General features: G+C 35.5%; 1 protein-coding gene across 1 annotated transcript in view; it reads left to right on the forward strand.

The window, feature by feature from the left end:
- The first annotated feature begins 353 nt into the window (after positions 1–353).
- The window catches only part of MLIP (muscular LMNA interacting protein), a 179637-nt gene continuing 159234 nt past the window's right edge, over positions 354–20756 (forward strand). The window contains exons 1-2 of the mRNA XM_011379094.2: positions 354–428; positions 1244–1443. Of these exons, the coding sequence (XP_011377396.2) occupies positions 354–428; positions 1244–1443 (275 nt within the window). The remainder of the gene's footprint in view (positions 429–1243; positions 1444–20756) is intronic.

Genomic DNA, 20756 nt, shown 5'->3' on the forward strand with positions numbered 1-20756 from the left:
GCTCATAACAGGAATCTAACTCAACTTGCTTTTAATAAAAAAGGATATCGTTGTTTGATATAACTGGGAAGACCACAGATTTACGGACTTCAGGCACAGCTGAATATAGGAGTTCAAATGATGTGTTCAGTGTTCTGACTCTCATCATCTCATGCCTATTCTGCTTTTCTCTCTGCCTTCTGGCTTCACTCTTAGGTAGGATCATAGAACACCATGGAAAAGATAGATGGTGATAGTCTCAAGCTAGAAAATTGTGAGTGAGGACTCTGACTCACCAAGTTTAGATCTAAGGCATCACCCTTTGCCCAATCACTGGCTCCTAGAGAAGAAATTTGTAATCTTCACTGGCTGTGATGAATGTCAAACTGGGTGCTCCTTGGACAACTGTGATAAATAACTGTGCCGAGACTAATGAAATGGCATATGAGGTACATGAATAATGGAGTCAGGAAAGTACATTAAGCTCCTATCAAAATCATGACACTCCTGGGGCAGAAGAAAAAGTTAAAATTCATCTATTTATTGTTCAACCATTCATTGAGAACATCTATATTTTTTCTGCAATTATAGCAAAAAAAAAAAGATTTAGGTTATGTTTTACATGGGTTTTAGAGAAATAATTAGCATTTTTTTTTGTTTTTAAAGACACAGTTATCTATTTTTCTTTTATATGAAGTAAGTGGAACAGTTAATAATTATCTACATAAAAATGGACAAACATTGCGGGTTATGTTTATATAATATACTAAAAATTCCTTGAGCTGTCATCACTAGTTTTACCACACATTCAAGAATGCTCTTCTCTTGCTGTTTCTTTACAGGCAAATTATAAGAAAAAAAATATTCTCCTTAAAAAAGAGAGAGTGATGGTACAGGATAGAAATTTGAGAAAACATTGTGACAAATTTTAAGCATATAATTCTAGAATGAGATAATAAATTCGAGTATGGAGTTGAATTTTTGTTTTGGGGAGTTCAGTTCTCTAGTGGATCTGGCACTAATGTCACAGAAAGAAGGGATAGAGTTGCAAATGAGGGCTCATATTATGACCATCTATTTCAACTCAACAGGTATTGTAAGAGGAAGGAATGTGGGTTGGAGGCTTGTTGGCTTGATTTGAAAATAATCGAACAACATATATAATGGTCACTTTAGAACATCACTGACTGCTAACTATGGGCTGGGTGCTCTATTAAGAGCTTTTTATGCATTATCTTCTCACAAAGGTGTGCTCTTTCATTAGCCTCATTTTATAGTGAAAGGACCTGTGACTGAGAGCAATAAACATGTGCAAAGGTCACAGACCTGCAGAGTGGCAGTACCAGGACTTGAACCTCGGGTCTGCCTGGCTCTGAGTCCCAAAGCTGTGTTATCTAGTAAGTTGAACATATGGAATTCCTACATCTGTAGTTCAAAACAGTCCAATATCAGCTATGTCACAAGGTAAAAGAATGTGCTTAGCATTGGAACTTTTGAATGTTAAAGAGATAATCTCTCTCTCTCTCTCTCTCTCTCTCTCTCTCATCTGTCATCTATCACCTTTTTATTTTCTTTCATGTGAAAGTGATTTATTGAGGGAATAATCTCAGGAGAAGAATGAAGAAAACAATTTAGGGTGGGAGAAGAAATTTAAGCATGTATATGCTCTAAGCTGGAGACCAGCCTCATCTGATCCCATGCATCGGGAGCATGAAAAGTTTCCATCTTGAGGCTAGTGGCCTTGTGTACTCCCATGTCACTCAACCACTGGCTGCTGGCTGTCCACGTGTGGGTGAGTGGGGGAATAACCTCCCATGCAGCTATTTTCTGGAGAAACAGTGGCTGTGAACCTTCAGCAGCCAACCCCACAGTGGCCGGGGATAGAGTGTACCAGCTCAGTTAAGGAGACCTAGGTGGATGCCACCAGCATCCTCTACAGCAAAAAAACTTTCTCCAGTGGTTTTGGAGAAGTCCTCTGATTTCTTCCTCTAATTTTTTTTTATTGCGGTAAACTATATGTAATAAAATTTTGACTATTTTGAAGTGCACAAGTCAGTGGCATTAAGTACATTCACATTATTGTGTAACCATCACCACCATCCATCCACAGAACTTTTCTCATCATCTGAAATTTAAATTTTGTGCCCCTTAAACAACTCCCTATTCCTCCAGGCTGTGGCAGCTACCATTCTACTTTCTGTCTCTATGAGTTTGACCACTCTAGGTACGTCATGTAAGTGGAATCACACAGTATTTGTCCCTTTGTGACTAGTTTTTCCGACTTTTCATAATGTCTTTTTCTTTTTTTATTTTTACTTAAAGTTTCATATGATTTATAAAGTTTTGAAAGATTTTTATTTTTCAGTTAGACTTGACATTCAATATTATTCGATATTAGTTTCAGGTTTACAGCATAGTGTTAGACATTAATATAATTTATGAAGTGGTCCTCCAATTAGTCTAGTACCCACCTGGCATTACACATAGTTGTTACAATATTTTTGACTATATTCCCTATGCCATACTTCACATTCTCATGATTATTTTGTAACTACCAATTTGTACTACTTAATTCCTTCACTTTTTTCACTCAGCCCCACAACCCTCCACCCATCTGGCAATTATCAGTTTGTTCTCTGTATTTATGAGTCTGTTTCTGTTTTGTTTGTTCATTTATTTTATTCTTTAGATTCTACATATAAGTGAAGTCATATGGTATTTGTCTTTCTCTGTCTGACTTATTTCACTTAGTATAATGCCTTCCAGGTATATCCATGTTGTTACACATGGTAAGATTTTTTTTTTTTTTATGGCTAAGTAATATTCCATTGTATATATGTGCTACCTCTTCTTTATCCAATCATCTATTTATGAGCACTTAGGTTGCTCCCATATCTTGGCTATTGGAAATAATACTGCAATGAACACAGGGGTGCAGCTATCTTTTTGATTAGTGTTTTGGATTTCTTTGAATAAATACTCCGAAGTAGAATTTCTGGGTAATATGGTAGTTCTATTTTAATTTTGTGAGGAATCCCAAACTGTTTTCGATAGTGGCTATACCAACTGGCAATCCCACCAACAGTGTGTGAGGATTCCCTTTTTCACACATCCTTGCCAACACTTGTTTGTTGATTTATTGATGATAGCCATTCTGACAGGTGTGAAGTGATATCTCATTGTGGTTTTAATTTGCATTTTTCTGATGATTAGTGATGTTGAGCATCTTTTCATATGCCTATTGGTATGTTCCCTTTTGGAGAAATGCCTATTCAGGTCCTTTGCCCATTTTTAAAAATTAGATTGTTTATGTGGCGTTGAGTTGTATGGGTTCTTTATAATTTTAGATATTAACCCCTTGTTGGATGTATTAGGCAAATATCTTCTCCCATTCAGTAGGTTGTCTTTTCATTTTGTTGATGGTTTCCTTCACTGTGCAAAAACTTTTTAGTTTGATGCAGTCCCATATATTTACTTTCTCTTTTGTTTCCCTTACCCGAGGAGCTATATCAGAAAAAATATTACTAAGAGCAATGTCAGAGAGTTTGCCACCTATGTTTCCTTCTAGTTTTATGGTTTCGGATCTTACATTTAAATCTTCAATCCATTTTGAGTTTATTCTTCTATATGGTGTAAGAAAGTGTCTAGTTTCATTTTTTTGCACATATCTGTCCAATTTTCCCAACACCATTTATTGAAGAGACTGTCTTTTACTCCATTGTATATTCATGCCTCCTTTGTCATAGATTAAATGACCATATAGGTATGGATTTATTTCTGGCTCTATTCTGTTTCATTGATCCCTGTATCTGTTTTTATGCCAGTACCATGCTGTTTTGACTACTATAATCTTATAGTATAGTTTGATATCAGGTAGTGTGATACCTCCAAATTTGTTTGTCTGTCTCAAGATTGCAGAGGCTATTCAAGGTCTTTTATGGTTTTATATAACTTTTAGGATTATTTGTTCTAGTTCTGTGAAAAATGTCATTGGTATTTTGATAGAGTTTGCATTGAATCTATAGATTGCTTTGGGTAGTATGGACATTTTAATAATGTCAATTCTTCATGCACAGTATATGTTTCCATTTATTTGTGTCTTCAATTTTTTTCTTTAATGTCTTATAATTTTCCAAGTATAAGTCTTTTACCTCCTTGGTTAAATTTATTTCCAGGTATTTTTTTTCATGCAATTGTAAATGGGATTGTTTTCTTTTTAAATTTCTCTTTCTGATAGTTCATTATTGATGTGTAGAAATATAACTGATTTCTGAAGATTAATTTTGTATCCTGCTACTTTACTGAATTCATTTATCAGTTCTAACAGTTTTTTGACTGAATCTTTAGGATTCTCTCTATATAGTATCATGTCATCTGCAAATAATGACACTCTTACTTCCTTTCCAGTTTGGATGCCTTTTATTTCTTTTTCTTGTGTGATTGCTGTGGTTAGGAATTCCAATTCTATTTTAAATAAAAGTGGTGAAAGTGGACATCCTTGTCGCATTCCTGATCTTAAGAAAAATGCTTTTAGCTGTGGGTTCGATGTTAGCTATGGGTTTGTCATATATGGCCTTTATTATGTTGAGGCGTTTTCCCTCTATTCCCACTTTACTGAAAGTTTTCATCATAAATGGATACTGGATTTTGTCAAATGCTTTTTCTGCATCTATTGATATAATCATATAATTTTCATCTTTCAGTTTGTTTATATGGAATATCACATTAAGCGATTTGTGAATATAGAACCAACCTTACATCCCAGGAATAAATCCTACTTGATCATGGTGTATGATCTTTTTACTGTCTTGCTGAATTTGGTTTGCTAATATTTTGTGAGGAGTTTTGCATCTATGTTCATTAGGGATATTGGCCTATAATTTTTTTGTGTGCATAATGTTATTGTCTGATTTTGTAATCAACGTTATGATGACCTCGTAAAATAAGATTGGGAGCCTTCCTTCCTCTTAAATTTTTTGGAATAGTTTGAGAAAAATAGGTGTTAATTCTTCTTTGAATATTTGGTAAAATTCACCTGCGAAGCCATCAGGCTAGGACTTTTGTTTGCTGGGAGTTTTTGATTACTGATTTGATTTCGTTAGTAATAATCCATCTGTTCAAATTTTCATTTCTTTTCTTGATTCAGTCTTGGAAGATTGTACATTTCTGGAAATTTATCCATTTCTTCTAGATTGTCAAATTTGTCAACATATAAATGCTGATAGTATTTTTTTAATAAACTTTTTTTTCTTTGGTGTCAGTTGTTAACTTCTTTCGTTTCTGATTTTGTTTATTTGAGTCATCTCTCTTTTTATCTTGGTGAGTCTGGTTAAAGGTTTATCAACTTTGTTTATCTTTTTCAAAGAATTAGCTCTTGGTTTCATTGGTCTTTTGTGTTATTTTTTAGACTCTATTTGTGTATTTCTGCTCTGATCTTTATCGTTTTCTTCCTTCTGCTCACTTTGTGCTTTGTTGTTTTTTTCCCCTAGTTTCTTTAAGTGTAAAGTTAGATCGTTTATTTGAGATTGTTCTTGTTTCTTGAGATAGGCCTGTATTACTGTTATTTCCCTCTTAGGACTGCTTTCTTTGTGTCCCATAGATTTAAGGTCGTTGTGTTTTCATTTTCATTTGCCTCAATGCATTTTTGATCTCATTGTTAACCCATTCATTGTTTAGTAGCATGTTATTTAGCCTCCCTGTGTATGTTTTTCAGTTTTCTTCTTGAAATTGAAATTCTAGTTCCATACCATTGTGGTCAGAGAAGATGCTTGATATGATTTTAATCTTTTAAATTCATTGAGACAGACTTATTTTGTGGCCTAATATGTGGTCTATCTTGGAAAATGTTCCATGTGCACTTGGATAGAATGTATAATTTTCTGCTTAGGGGTGAAAATCTCTAAAAATATCAGTTAAACCGATCTGGTCTAGTGTGTCATTGAAGGCTGCTGTTTCCTGATTAATTTTCTATGTGAAAGATCTGTCCATTGGTGTCAATGGAATGTTAAAGTCCCCCACTATAACTGTATTACTGTCAATCTCTCCCTTTATGTCAGTCAATATTAGCCTTATATATTTAGGTGTTCCTATGTTGGGTTTTAAATTTTATTTTGTCTGCTGTAAGTCTTGCTATCCCAACTTTTTTGGTTTCCGTTTACATGAAAAATCTTTCTCCATCCCTTTACTTTCAGTCTGTGTGTGTCTTTCAATCTGAAGTGGGTCTCTTGTAGACAGTATATTCACAAGTCTTGTTTTCTTATCCATTAAGCTACCCTATGTCTTTTAATTGGAGCATTTAATCCATTTACATTTAAAGTGATTATTGGTAATATATTGTTATTGCCATTTTATTATTCATATTTACACCCCTCACCCCAACTTCTTATTTTTTTAAAAGAAGGCCCTTTGACATTTCTTGTAATACTGGCTTGATGAATTCCTTTAGTTTTTTCTTGTCTGGGAAACATGTTATTACCCCTTCAATTTTAAATGCTAGCCTATCTGGGTAGACTAGTCTTGGTTGTAGGTTCTTGCTTTTCATCATTTTGAATATTTCATGCTAATCTCTTCTGATTTGCAAAGTTTCTGTTGAGAAATCAGCTGACAGTTTTTAAGGAGCTCCCTTGTAAGTTAACTAGGTGCCTTTTTCTTGCTGCTTTCAGGATTCTCTTTGTTTTTAATCTTTGCCATTTTAATTATGCTGTGTCTTGGTGTGGGCCTGCCTGGGTTTATTTTGTTTTAGACTCTCTGCACTTCCTAGACTTATGTGTCATTTTCCTCACCAAGTCAGGGAAGTTTTCAGTCATTATTTTTTTAAGTAGATTTTCAATTCCTTGCTCTCTCTCGTTTCCTTCCAATACCCCTATAATGTGACTGTCGTTATGCTCGATGCTCGTGAGAGAGGCCATGCTGTGAACCGAGGCTGGCTGCCACCCATATCAGGCCCGGGGCAGCTCAGTCAAAGACCTGGAGAACCCTAAGGCCTAAGGGCACCTGCCAGCTGTCCACAAAGCTTAGCTACTGAAAGAGCCTCTGGCAGTATGTGAGTTGGGTGAGATAGGGTCCCAGGGAGTCACCAGTGTGGGGTGAGTAGTGTTCACCAGGTTAATGCAGAATCAAGTTTGGTGCCAGTGCTGAGCTTGAGGCTACTCACAAAAGTCTCAGATCATAGTGAGGCCAGCTGCCACCCACCTCAGGCCCGCAGACCCCGAAATTTGTCCAAGAAAGATTGCAGCTCAGACCAAGGCTGGTTGCCCACCACCGAAAAGTCTGGGGCAGCCTGCGAGCTGAGACCTGCTGATTGCTGCTGAAAGAGCCTTCTGTAGCAATTGGGGCAGAGCTGGTTACCCAGCTACCAAAAGTACTTCTAGTAATTCACAAATTGGGTGGGGTGTGGTCCTAGGGAGTCAGCAAGGTGGAGTGAGTGGAGTTCACTAGCCCAATGAAAAATCAGCTTTGGCCATATAAGGGGAGGGCTCAAAACAGGAAAATGGTGCTCACCTGTAGGCTGCATGGGTGGAGGGCTCAATAAAACCCTTGCCCTGAAGTCACACAACTCAGTCTCTCCCTCCCTCATGTCTTTGGCATGTCCCGAGTTGCTGTGCCTCTGCCAGAGCCCAGAGTGAGTACCTGCGAGTGAGCAAGTCTATATGTGGGCTTTTTAAGAGCAATTGTTTGTCTCAGTCGGAATTCCTACTGACTTTCACAACCAGATTTTGTGGAGACTTGTCTCCCCAGCACTGGAACCCTGGGCAGGGGCCCCTCACTCTTCTGGGGGAAACTCCGCAGCTGAGACATCCCTCCCAATGCTTAACTGCTACACGTGAGTGTGAAGCCAGGTGTCTCTGCCCCTCCTACCAATCTTGATGTGGCCTCTTTATGTCCTTACTTATAGGAGTTCTGTTCAGCTAGTCTTCAGATGGTTCTTCAGCTTGAGAGTTCTGTATTTAGTTGTAATTTTAATGTGGTCATATGTGACTAGGCAAGCACAGCATTTTCGCGCTCTGCCACCTTGAATGGAACCCTAGCATTTTTATATATTTTTTTACTTTTAAAACCTCGTGCAAGAATGGTGAGCATTCACGATCTCTCTTCTTTCACTGTTTAGAGAATATATCTTTTCTTTTCCTAATTCTCATTTTAGGTGAATGAAATATAAAGTTAGAATTAATAGTTGTACTTACCCTAGGAGGGAGATGTAAAAAATCTCATTATAAAGTTCAAGTAATGTGATATTAATTTCTTGATTAACCATAGCAGGTGGTCATAAAATTAAAATGAAAGAAGATGAGGCCAATAGCAGAATGCTATCATGATTACTAGTTTCGTGACCGTGGGCAAGTAACTGAACTTAATTCAGTCATAATAAGCTAATGTATCTTGTAGAGTTATTGTGAAAATTAAATTAGAAAATGCAAGTAAAGGTCTTAGCACAGTGCCTAAAATTTCCCTGTTATTAATTTTATTTCCATATTTTTAAGTCTGTGTTTGAGAATTATATCCATTGGGGATATTCTGGGATGATTTGCTGACACACTAGATGCTAATATAATAAATAGTACAGGAGTGACTTGAAATGGAGGCTGCATAAAGTACTCTCAGACTGTTTCAGCCTTGGCTCTCCTGCATAAGCCTGTGGTGCTGTTCATGACCAAAGCTTATTTCAGAGTTTAAATTTATTTAACGGAAAACCAACTTTGTTATCTGAGCTGCATGGGAGAAACTTAACCACGTGACATTTGCTGATGCTCCGGAGTGTTGCCTGTCTACAAATTTGCTCTTTCTCACAAAAAGCCCAAAGTAGTGGAAGTTTTTGGCAGTCATAGCAACTTGTTAGTGGCTCTCTCTCTTTCCCTTGCTGAAAGGCTCCTTTTTTATCACCCTCTCCCAAGAATTTACATCCCACAATGTGAGTCACGCAGTAAGTTCGGTGCTTCCCGGCAAGCAGCTTAGAGTCAAGTTCGGCAGCTATTCTTAGCTGCTCCCCACCCTGTAATGGAAGATACTGGATGAACTTGCAAATGACACATTGTAGTGATGACAAACAGGGTGGATTGTGTCAGACTGAGTTTCCAAGTCTCTGTTTTCTTTGGTGTAGTAAGGACAGTGGGAGAAAACAGGCCAGAAAACAGTCTTTTTGAGATTATTACCGTAGCAGATATGGCACTGTGGAGTGGAATGTGCGCTGAAAGGGTAAACATGCTTCTTTGCAGTTCCCTGATTTCTGCTGTTCCCAATCTATAATCAGGGCTAAATTAAAGATATCAAAGCAATTATAATCTATACTGTAAAATCTCATCATGATTGTGAATAATTCAGAAATAACGGCTTTGCTTTTGAATGGTAAGTAGAACATTGCATCATCACGTGCATCAAGAAGATAACATTTTCCCTGGCAGCCTGGACTTTAAAATCAGCATGCACACCATAAAGTGCCTTTTCTAATGAGGTAACTGTTCTCACTTTGCCCTACACATTTTCTCAAGAAACCAGATATCTGAAAGCAGAAGAAATGCACATTACTCATTATAGTGCTTATCAAACTGTACCATCATTCTTTTCATATGTCTGTTTCCTTAGTACACCGTTTCTGTCTGCTTCCCTAGCATGTAACATGATGCCAGACACAGAATAGGTATTATGTATCAATATGGGTATACAAATACGTGTGTGTGTGAGTGTATATGTGTGTATACATATATAGTGAGAGAGAGAGAAAGAATGGGATTGTATGTATGTTGTTTTACAATTTGACTTTAAATATCTAAAAAACATAATGGAAATTTTGCATGCCATTAAATATAGAAATACATTTTTTTCATATATTTCATTTTACAGAAGAATCATAATTTATTTACCCAGTCCTCTCTTATTGGACTGGTTTATAATTGTTAAACCAACTAAACCAATTAAACCAATTAAAATAGTTTATAATTATTAGGAAAAAGGGACATTGCAGTGTCTTTTTATTTAGCCCCTCTTTACTCATTAGTTCAGTTATCAAATATTTACTGATTGGCTACTCTGTGCCAGACACTATTTAAACTCTGGCAAACCAACATTTTAGTGAGACTAGGGAGATAATAAACATAATAAATAAGGAAAATATATAATCTGAAATCAAGCTAATCACTTATGATCTGCTACTTTTCTTAATGAATATGACATGAATAAATATGATTATTAAATATAATATAATATGTTCAAACATGATCGGTACTATGGAGGAAAATTAAACAGGGAGCACTGGAGGGAAGTTTTAAATAGAATGATCAAGGACTGCTCGAGAACATGACATCTGAGTAAAGACCTGAAGGAAAGTGTTCCCTGCTGAGCTCTTTATGGGCAGGGGTCATGTCTCCTTGCTCATCTTTATGTGGAGAACCCTGCCCTCGTGGAGCTTAGAATCTAAGATCTAATATTATTTGGGTTATTTCCAAGTTGTGTGATTAGGATGATTTTTGTATTGTGTGTATGTGTATGTGTGTACACACACTAAATTTAAATATTTTAAAACTTTTCTACAACAGCAATATGCCACTTTTATAATAAGAAAAATGATATCTTAACTTAAAAAATGCTTTCTTAAATTATTTTGTTAGCATATCACACTGTGGACATACCATGATTGTAAGCCACTTACCCCCTCAGCCTTAGTCATATGAACTGCTATTGAACTAAGACTCATCCGTCGCGCCCATAGGCTAGTCTTTCTTTGCTCTAAGTGCAAGACTTTGCATCTTTAAGTTTTGGATATAAGTTAACCACATTTGAGAAATTGTAAGATTTCTTTAAAAAACTGAAATAAGAGGCATTGTACAGCAGCTTGAATGTGAAAGGTCAAGCAGACATTTGGAAGCAATTCATAGAGGCTTTTGCTTATTTCTTCTATCTTCTCTCTCCATATTTGGAGGATGTAGCTCTCTCTCTTTGTTGGAGGTCACTCTGCTCCCTGCACCTTTGATAGACTGCTCTGTGAATTGATACACTAGGGAATACTTGCAGAAGTAAACAGTGAGAGACCCAGGAATGAGGGACTTGTTCTACTAAAGTGAGAATGCTTTTATATTTTTGTGTAGTGTGTTTTTAGTTCACTCTGTAATACTGAAAAGCCTCAATCTTCTATATGTAGGAAAATGCTAAAACCTATCTCTGGAAGCTTACCCACAAGAATGCCTTTATTTTTTTCAACTATTGTCTGCTTTGATGTAAAATTCCTAGCTATTTTTAGCAAAACGTTTATCTTACAGAGTGAAGAAGAAAGTTTAAAAAGTATTTGCAACTAAAATAAGGAAGAAGGGAAAATGCTTAGTAGTTCACAGTATTAGTTTTATTCACTCCTAGAATTTGCATAGAAGCTGATATATTCCAAAGCATTTTATATCTCTCTTGTGATTTTCACAACACTTTAAGGTGGCAATGTTATTTTTATATGTACTTTATAAAGGAGAAAACTAAAACACACAAAAAATAAGGAAATTGCCCATGGGCACAAGGTTAACATTTATTGAGTACTTACCTGTGTCAGGCAGGATTCGAAGTACTTATATATATTTGCTCATTTACTTCTCACAATAGCCCAAATGATTTGGGGTTATTTCTGCCCTAATTTTTCAGAAATGAGGCACTGAGAAATTGAATGACTTGCTCAAGGACACGCACAGCTAGTTAGAGGCAGAGATGGCATTTATCTTACAGAGTGAAGAGTCTTGGTTCTAACCCCAAATATTGAAAACATGATTCAGTACAGCTGCTCCACTGGGTATATGGGAGACTTGGGCTATAATCCTGGAAAATCTCTAAGTTCAGTAGTGGCAACCCTGGTATGAGTACTGCCTGGGATGCAGAAGTAAGCCAAACCAATCTTGGTGTTTTCAAACTATTACAGTGAACTCAGAACAAAATGTATTCCTAGCAATTCTATTACATTTTGTTGCCCAGTAAGTGTAATAAATTAATAAAATACCTATAAATTTCCATTCATGGGGATAACAGTCATTTTTTTTTTTTTGGGTAACAGACCTATATTCTTAGAAAATGTTGAGAATACAGACCTCAAACTTTCTTCTTTCCTGCAGAAATCTCTTTATGACATTCATGACTAATACTCTCATTTCTGTTTGATCATGCCCAGTCATGGCAAATCCCTTAATATTTTGAGGAAGTTTGTTCTATTTGAAGATAACTAGTTATTTAAAAATATATACATGGGTGAATATATATATATATTCACCCATGTATATATTTTGGATCAAAGTCTGTCCTAATTTTAGTAAAATATTTTGCTTTAAAGATTCTAAGATACAGTATGTAATTTTTTCATTTAAATAGAGCTCCAGTCCTATCAAGATAATACAGGAGAACTTTATGAACTGTTGGGACAGGGAGGTAAAAATAGAGACTAAATGTTCAACAGATATATTAATAGTTACTAACAGGAAAGAAAAATCTGACCTGTAAAAATACACTGTATCAACTTCCATATAGTTTCTTTCACTTTGCCTCTATAACTTTCATTGTAAAGCTAGGTTATAGTAAGACTAGATAAGCAAATAATTTTGGATTACAGGCTTTGAACAAAAAGAATTTACATTGTGTGTGAAGATTGTGTGTGTGTGTGTGTGTGTGTGTGTGTGTGTGTGTTTTAAGGAGGATGGAAAGAGAAAGATGTAAGAAAATTAATTGAGCAAATTAATTGAATGACTATTTTTATAATTAGGTCTTTCCTTTGGAATGTCAAATTTTCAAGTATTAAAATTCCATCTGATAAATAATTATCAAGCATCTTCCATGTGCCAGAATTTGTGTTAGGTACTGCGGATACACTGGTAAAAACATAGATATAGTCTCTGCCTCTAGGGCATAGTGTATGTTCGTTCATGTCTTGCCAAGGGCATGAGTGGGACTGAAATGCAGGCAGCATTACTATAAGCCTCCGCCTTGGCAAGAGGCTACATCTGCCTGGGGAAAGGGGAACGTTTATCTAACCAGCAGAGAAGTGCTGTATGGGCTTATGGCCATCTGCCTGCCTTTATAAGGCTTATATTCTAACAAGAAAGGCAGTCTTTAAACAAATAACTGTGTGATTAGAGAGAGAGAAAGAGACACTGTATTACAAAAGGGAAGCACAAGACACAGTGCTATTTAATTTAGGTTAAAAGGCCAGAGAAAACCTCCTTGAGAAAATGATATTTAAGATGCGCACTAAAGAATATGAGTAGGAATTGAAGCCACACTGTTTTAGATGAAAAGAAGCATCTCTCTTCTCCATGCCTCACACAAAAAGTTGTTGGTTTCATCGACCCCTTAAATAAATATTGAATATTGGCTCAAAAAATTGTAATTCAAAGTTAGTTGGGATAGGAACCAAATCTCTGAGGGAGGGTAAAGAGAGAGAGAAGAAGCAAAATGAAGGGATACAGAAAAAGTTACATGAATGTTGACTTACCTCCTTTTTCCACTGTAGTAAATTAGAATTTACTACAGGTTCAACTGTGTTGCTGAACCTGGATGGTTTCAGCCACCACCACCACTAAGGAAAGGAATATAAATTCTTAATATATTATTATTTAGAAACTGATGTGTAGGTTAGGTATACTTTTTCAAGGCAGGGAGGAAAGAGAGCTAGAGATAGAGATAGAATGAGAGAGAGAAAGAAGAGAGAAGAGAGAAAGAAAAGAGAAAGAGATAGAGAGAGGAAGACTATGTTGACTATTGTATCTTCAAAGATATGAATCAGTGTTTTCAGATACCTTTTCTAGTTACCTAGTTTGCTTTTTCTCCTTCTTTCTATTTCTTTCAACTGAAGATGCTGTATCTCTATTTTTTTTTTTTTTGGATAGAATGAAAGATGGCACTTAGGCCTCAAGTCAATTCAGATTTTTAAGCAAAGCCCCTCATTGGGGGAATATGGTATTTGGATAGTTATTAATAAAATGTTACTTCTATTTGTGCATGTTGCTCCCCTGGAACATTTTGGAGTTGAAGTAATTGACAAAACTGAGACATCCCTATGGGTCTTACTATAATACTATGAAAATATCACTACTAATTTCCATTATTACTTCCATTTTATTCTCAAAATTAGAAGGAGAATAATATATGAGGAGGAAAAATACTTGAGGAAACAGGATATAAATTCAAATTTGATGGCAGTTAATATAATTTTGGAATGTGAGTGTCAGAAGGAAAATGATCATCTGCAAATGTCTCATTTTATGGAAATGATATAGATATACAGGTGAAAAGTCACACAGTGAATGAATGACCGTGGATTCACCAGTGAATATTGTTTTAAATATCCTGCTGACCATAAGCAGCAAGTTAGTGTATTGAAATGTCTAAAGACTAGCTTCTCTTTATAGTGATTGGTTATTTGGTTAATGTTATTTGGAAAGAAAAAGAGTAGTAGAATATGTCTAACTTTGTTACCTACTATGTACCCTTGTTTATGAATAAAATAATCACTCCATCAGACTGGTAAAATTTAGTTTTTCCAACTGGTCTTTCCTTGTTTAGTTTTCAAATATTTTGAATCTTGATTGAAAATAAGGTCTTGTTCATTCATAATAGGTATGTAATGATTTCTCCAAAAATTCTGTTCAAAAAGTAGACTTTTGTTGAAAGATTTTTCAAGTAGCAAACTTAATGCTCTTCTATAATACTATTACATTCACTTTATAAATGTAGAGATTTGGAATAGTATAAAAGTGGAAATGATATGTTAAAGTACTGTGAATGGAGAAATCTTATGTAGCTTTAAGTATTCTCTCAGAAACATCTAGATTACCTCCAGAACCACTGAAAGATAAAGTTATCTACTCTACTTTTTAAAGACGACAATATTATATCTTGAAGATATGGCATTCTTGCCAAAATTCTAAAATGCTTCATGCTGAAATGACATTTTCCTGAATCCTAATTATTTTAGCAACTCTTTTTCTTAACAAGTTCAATGGAGGTGTAAGAAATCTTAGGAGACAAATTATTTACCTATATTGTAATTTGACCTTTCATTGTTAAAACCAATATTCTTAAATGTCTCCAAAGGTCCACGTCATTAAAACAGGAAACAAACCTCAGCTGGATAAGAATGTTTATTGGCCATGTTTATAGTGATTATGTGTGGAGGTCGCAGTTGTAAGATGTGACTCCTGCTTTGCACTCTAACCTGAGCCATGTTATCTCATTTATTATGCCTTTAGTCATTCAGCTAATAGATTTTTAAAAATCATTTAGATATCGTTAGATGAAAATCAAGTCTGTAGAATGGTGATGGGAAACATTTTTACTATCAAGGGCGATACATTAGACAGGGGTTATATAAGCAACAACTGTTCTAATTTCTTATTTTTGGAGAAGAGAACAAAAAATTAGTAAGGACAGTAAGTTAGTGGGAAGGGAGTTAGATAAGAAGAGAGAAAAACAGAAAGAAGGAAGCTTAGTTACAGTATAAGGGTAGAATACAGACAGAGAAAAAATATACATACATATATACATATAGTTGATAGAGAAAGAAGACACACAGAAACCACGGCATATTTAGCAGTGATGCCCTGGGAAGAAAATCAGATGGGTGCAAATGGGGATGAGAGATCTAGGGATATTCACTAAAGACAAGACTTTTATCAATTTTTTTTTGGCTAAAGAATTTAAAATCTGTGTTGTGTATCACAATTCTAGCCGTAATAGATTCAGGCAATGGTAGAAAGTTTACAAAAGATCAAAAAGGGTTGAGATATCTGGAAGAAATTTCTGGTACACTAGAAGCAGTCGCTTTCAGTTTGTTAATTCCTCTCATCTAAGCAGTTTTCCCTACTTGCTTTTGTTTTGCAAGGAGCTCACCATATTTCTAGGAAAACAACTGGTTCAGGAAGGAGATGGAGACAGGAAGATAAAGATGACTCAGTTAACTGAGCAACTTGTACTGAGAACAAGGACCAGATAAGCAGTGGACAACACTATCATGAGAGAGCTAAGTTATAGACTGTACCTGCCAGCTGCATAGTTCTGCGTTTATTACTTAAAATGTGAGCTTATTTCCTGTTCCATAAGAGGAACTAAAACCTTGGCTTACTGGATTTTCTTAAAGGTCAAATAAAGTAGTGTATGTTCTTTCCTAACTATAAAGTGGACAAAATAAGAAAGTAACCACTGGCATTATTATTCCATGTGCCCAAGGTTTTATAGTAGACAGCAGGCTCCAGCCTTTGAAGAATTATGTAATTCCAGAGACAGAAAATACAAATTGGATTTAAATGGCATTAAATAAATGAGAACTTTTATGTATTAAACATTGTGCTAATGTAGGAATATAAAAATGAATAAGATATCATCACTGCCCTCAGCGAGTTTACATTGGGTAATCAACATAAAAATGAATGCAGATTTCATTGGAATAATATTACCAATGTAAATGTGAGAAACAAAAGAGAGGTGATCAGAATGTTACAGAGTTATATAGAATAATACTAGAAGGAATGGGAAGATAGGCAAAGGTCAGTTTAAAAGTGCTAGCTGGGGTATAGTATAAAAATTGCCTAGGGATTTGTGATAATGTCATTACTTTCTCAAGTCGGTTATATCTATTTTTTAAACCACTGCCTTTTAAAAAATCTTTGCTTTGAAATGTACCTATTTTCACTTTACACATTTAAAACATTTCATTTTAGGAGAGTTATGAATTTTATTTCCAGCTGACCTGATTTTACATTAGACAATTTTGTGTTCCAAAAAGAAATAGCATACCAACATAAATTCCAGTCCTTCCCCCTCTGAATGACAAGGACAAATGAGCCAAAGCAGAGAACAAATTATCTTCTGTATGAGAACTATCTAGATTTTTTTGTAGTGTTCTGTATTTTCAATTCAAACACTGTCCTAATATATGAGTTCTCCCCAACAAGCTGTTCTTCCAGACTCTCTTTTTCTATTAATGATACCCTCATCATCCCAATCACAATTTTTACTTTCCCTTTTTCCTACCCCTCACTCCCCTCTTTTGTCAAATTCTGACAAAGTTTTCTTTAAAATGTTTGAATTCAATCTATTCTCCATAGTTAATATCTTGAGATATTTTAATGAACTTTTGCAAGTCTCTTTCCATTATTACACTGAGCATACCACAACCAGGTCAATAACCCTAAAAGCATCTTTACAATAAATCAGGCTATTTTCTTATTTTAAAACTTAATAGTTCTCTTCCATGATTAAGTCAAAACTGCTTTAGACTATGATGATCTATGGTCTAGGCTAGTCTCCAATTGCTTACCTTTCAGAAACTTTTACTGTAATCTGATTTACATACCTTTCTCTGGAAACAGAGCCCCTTTCATTTACTGTCCTTAGGAGTGCCAGAGGATGAAGGAGGAAGAAGAGAAAGGTGAGGAATGGAAGTACTGATGTGGCGCTTACTCATCCCCAACAAAATTCTGCTCTAAGTCTCTGTTAATCCTAGATTGACTTTAATATCTAATTCTCAGTTTTTTAAAGTGTTGGTTTTAGCTTGGAAATAAGTCAGGTGTGTAGGAGATTATTTTAATTTAAGGAACAGCAAAGCATAAAAATAAGAGATTGAGAAATTATGGCCTAATTTTTACTTACCTGTCTATAGGTATATGTGTGTTTAGCCTCAGTCTATCTTCAAAGATCAAAAGTTAGCAATAAGGAACACATTTATTTGTAGTCCAGGGCATGTGCTTAAATTTATTCAATGCTGGGGAAAGGAGAATTAGACAACATTCGAAAGTAGCATTAGATTTTCACAGTATCAGGTCACTGGCTGCTGATGACTGCCGTCAAGCAGCCTGAAGCTTTGTCCCCTCCAGCTTGTTCCCCAGTACCATCAGTGCCCAATATAATATGGGTGTTTAACTTATCAGGAGAGTAAGGAAGAATGTATGATATAAGAATCTTGAGACTCAAAGTGTTTTTTGAAGCCTCTCAAACTTCGGTAATATCAAGGTAAACATCTCTCTCCTTGTATGAGTCAAGGTCAGCTTGCAGTTTTTTGGAAACATAATTCCAAAAAAAAAAAAGAAAAAAAATCCCACACTCTGGGAGGAGGAGGGGATTTAGATTGAGGAACACTGAAGACAAAGGAATTAATTTACATTAAACCAAATAACTCATCTTCAGCAATGGATAATTTTTGAGGCATTAGGGAGTTTAACTGTGTACATATAGTTATTGCAATTCCTTCTGAGTTCAGGTTTGGGAGAATCTGGAATTAGTAAGCAGCTGCCTATTAGGGGATCTCCTTTAATATAGTTCTGCCACGTTGCTAAGACTCATGATTTTTAACAGGAGGGAGTTAATGATGACTAAAGAGAGGTAGTAGTGATGGATGGCTCTTCATTTAGACGGTAGGTATATACATCCTAGTTTTGCTCATATTAGTAAAATCTTGGGCAATGTATTGCATTCCTTGGTTTCTGTATCTGAAGAATATGTACTCACATCATATGATTTTTGTGAGACTTAAAATGAATTGTTCTATACCAAACACCCAGAATGTTGTCTAATAATTGCTAATTGTGTGTTTTCTATTATTATTGACTAAATTATAAAGAATCATTTCTTACTACATCAAAACTACCTCTAGTTAAAACGAATCAAGGATAGAGTTCTCTTATTCAAGAGAATTTCGATGAATATTCAAAGATAACTGCTAAATGTGTAAAGGGAATTGCACCAAGGATGAATGCTAACTAAATCATTATTCTCAGGGAAAAGCAATCACAAAAGTTTTAAATTACAGCATAAAGACATTAGAGGAACCAAAAGGAATAATATACCAGTGAGATTCATGATTAAATCTAAGTGAGTTTATAAAATCTGGGATACTTGAAGCAGGTCAATTTTAGATAGCATTTGAAATGATTGGGTTGAATTTTGGTGCTCCCCGTTCTTTTGGGTTTCCAGCTATTCCACGTAGGGGCTGCCACTCCAGGCCACCTCTGATTTACCTAGTTAATATAATTTTATTCACCCTTGTTTTTCCTCATCTTAAACTTTTTGCATATTTAATAGTTTTTACTATTAAAATACTGGCAAAATATGGATTGGTTGTGTTCAAACCTTTGACTTATTCAACAATGTTTTTTTTTTCTAAGCATTTTTTATCTTTTGACAATGTGTCTCCTATACAGTTCCAGTTCCTCATTTTGTCCACCCCCGCCTTCCCCCATCTCTGTTCCTTTTGGAGGTAAATAACACCAAATGATTGTTTTCACTTTTTAGTGTTATGCCTCATTCATCATTTTCGTTGTTTTTTTCTTCATTTTTTTTCAGGTACTTAATATCATGCTGGGACTAGCCCAGATTGATATAATGAAAAATTTTCCTTTCTTTCTTTCCCACACTCTCCATAACTGATATCCTGTGATGAGAACTTTGATGGAAGTTTGTACCTTTTGACCCTCTTCACCCATTTTGCCTACCCTTCCTCCTTCCCTCTGAAGCCTCTGTCAACTGCCAATCTGTTTAAATGATAGGTGAATTAATGTATTACTTCTCTCCTACATATTTCTACTTTAAAATAAGACTTGGAGAGAGAAAATAAGTTTATAATAATGGAATTTCAATCTTGTATAGTCCTCTTTAATGAGGTTGTATATACTTTGCTGTAAACATGATAAACTCTAACATGTATGAATGCTACCTCTATCAAAGCTGTCAACTCCATAGACTATAATCATATTTGCATGCTATTTGTAATTCCAGAAACCTCCTTGGGAATAATTTTTCTTTATCTTTTGAGTTTATTTTAAGTCATTTGCTATCTTTAAATAGCAGATTTTAGTTTTAGAAATAGTCAAAGTCATGATGAGTTAACCTGTTTAGGATTTTTTTAAAAGAGATTTAACTTTAAGGCAGTGAAACAAGTTTTCTTTTTTTTTTAAATTTAATTCTAAGTGAGATTTCAAAAATATTTTGAGGAATGGCAAAAATATTAAACAAACATCTGGATTCCCCAAGGTAACTTCTTTGTAGATAAAATTTATATAGGTATATATTTGTTAAAAAAAAAAAATTCATGAGCCATGTGTTGTAATTTGGCATTAGAAAGACTCTCTCATTAAACTTCAAATCCCATAATTTAGGAATTTGTCTTTTCTAATTCAGAAACTACTTCTGGCTACCTAAACTCTGCCAATGTCCAAATGAAATAAAGCACTGCTTATGGTAGTGTCCATTAGTAATCATTTTCTGGAGGTTCCTAGAATTCTGTTGTTTGAAGCATGCTATGATTCACCTTGAAATGCCACTGTGATACTTTCTGAGAAGTCTTAAAGCAGAGCAGAAATGGCCTTGTCTGAATCTGTCATCAAAAGTGATCTTGCTCTGTCCTTCCCTATTTCGTGTAAATGCATTGAGTAATTGACTTCTCTGCTTACAAAAGCCTGCTTACAAACAGCCCATAGGTGCAAATAGATGCTTTCCAAGCATTCCTTTGTTGACTTTGTGAGCCTTTGGGTGGGCACCAGTAGCCCTGAAATCTCTGGAGATTTTTGCCATCCTTTCTCAGCCTTGCCACACATTATCAGAGGTCCAATGGCAGCAGTCATCACTCACTCCCTTCTCCTGCCAGGAGTAACTCAGTCTTTGCAGCTGCTCCCCTGTAACCTTGCCCAACTTCTAAACTGTGTCTTCCTCTTCCAGAGGGTTGGCCTAAAAGTGGGGTAAGATGGCTGGGGGAACGAGTAATGCAGGAGCTCCAGGCCAGGAATCTGCACCTGGGCCTTAGATATTCCGAAAAAACCACCAAGAGGACCAGT

The sequence above is a fragment of the Pteropus vampyrus genome, unplaced genomic scaffold, assembly GCF_000151845.1.
Source record: "Pteropus vampyrus isolate Shadow unplaced genomic scaffold, Pvam_2.0 Scaffold353, whole genome shotgun sequence".
In the NCBI taxonomy this organism is placed as follows: domain Eukaryota; kingdom Metazoa; phylum Chordata; class Mammalia; order Chiroptera; family Pteropodidae; genus Pteropus; species Pteropus vampyrus.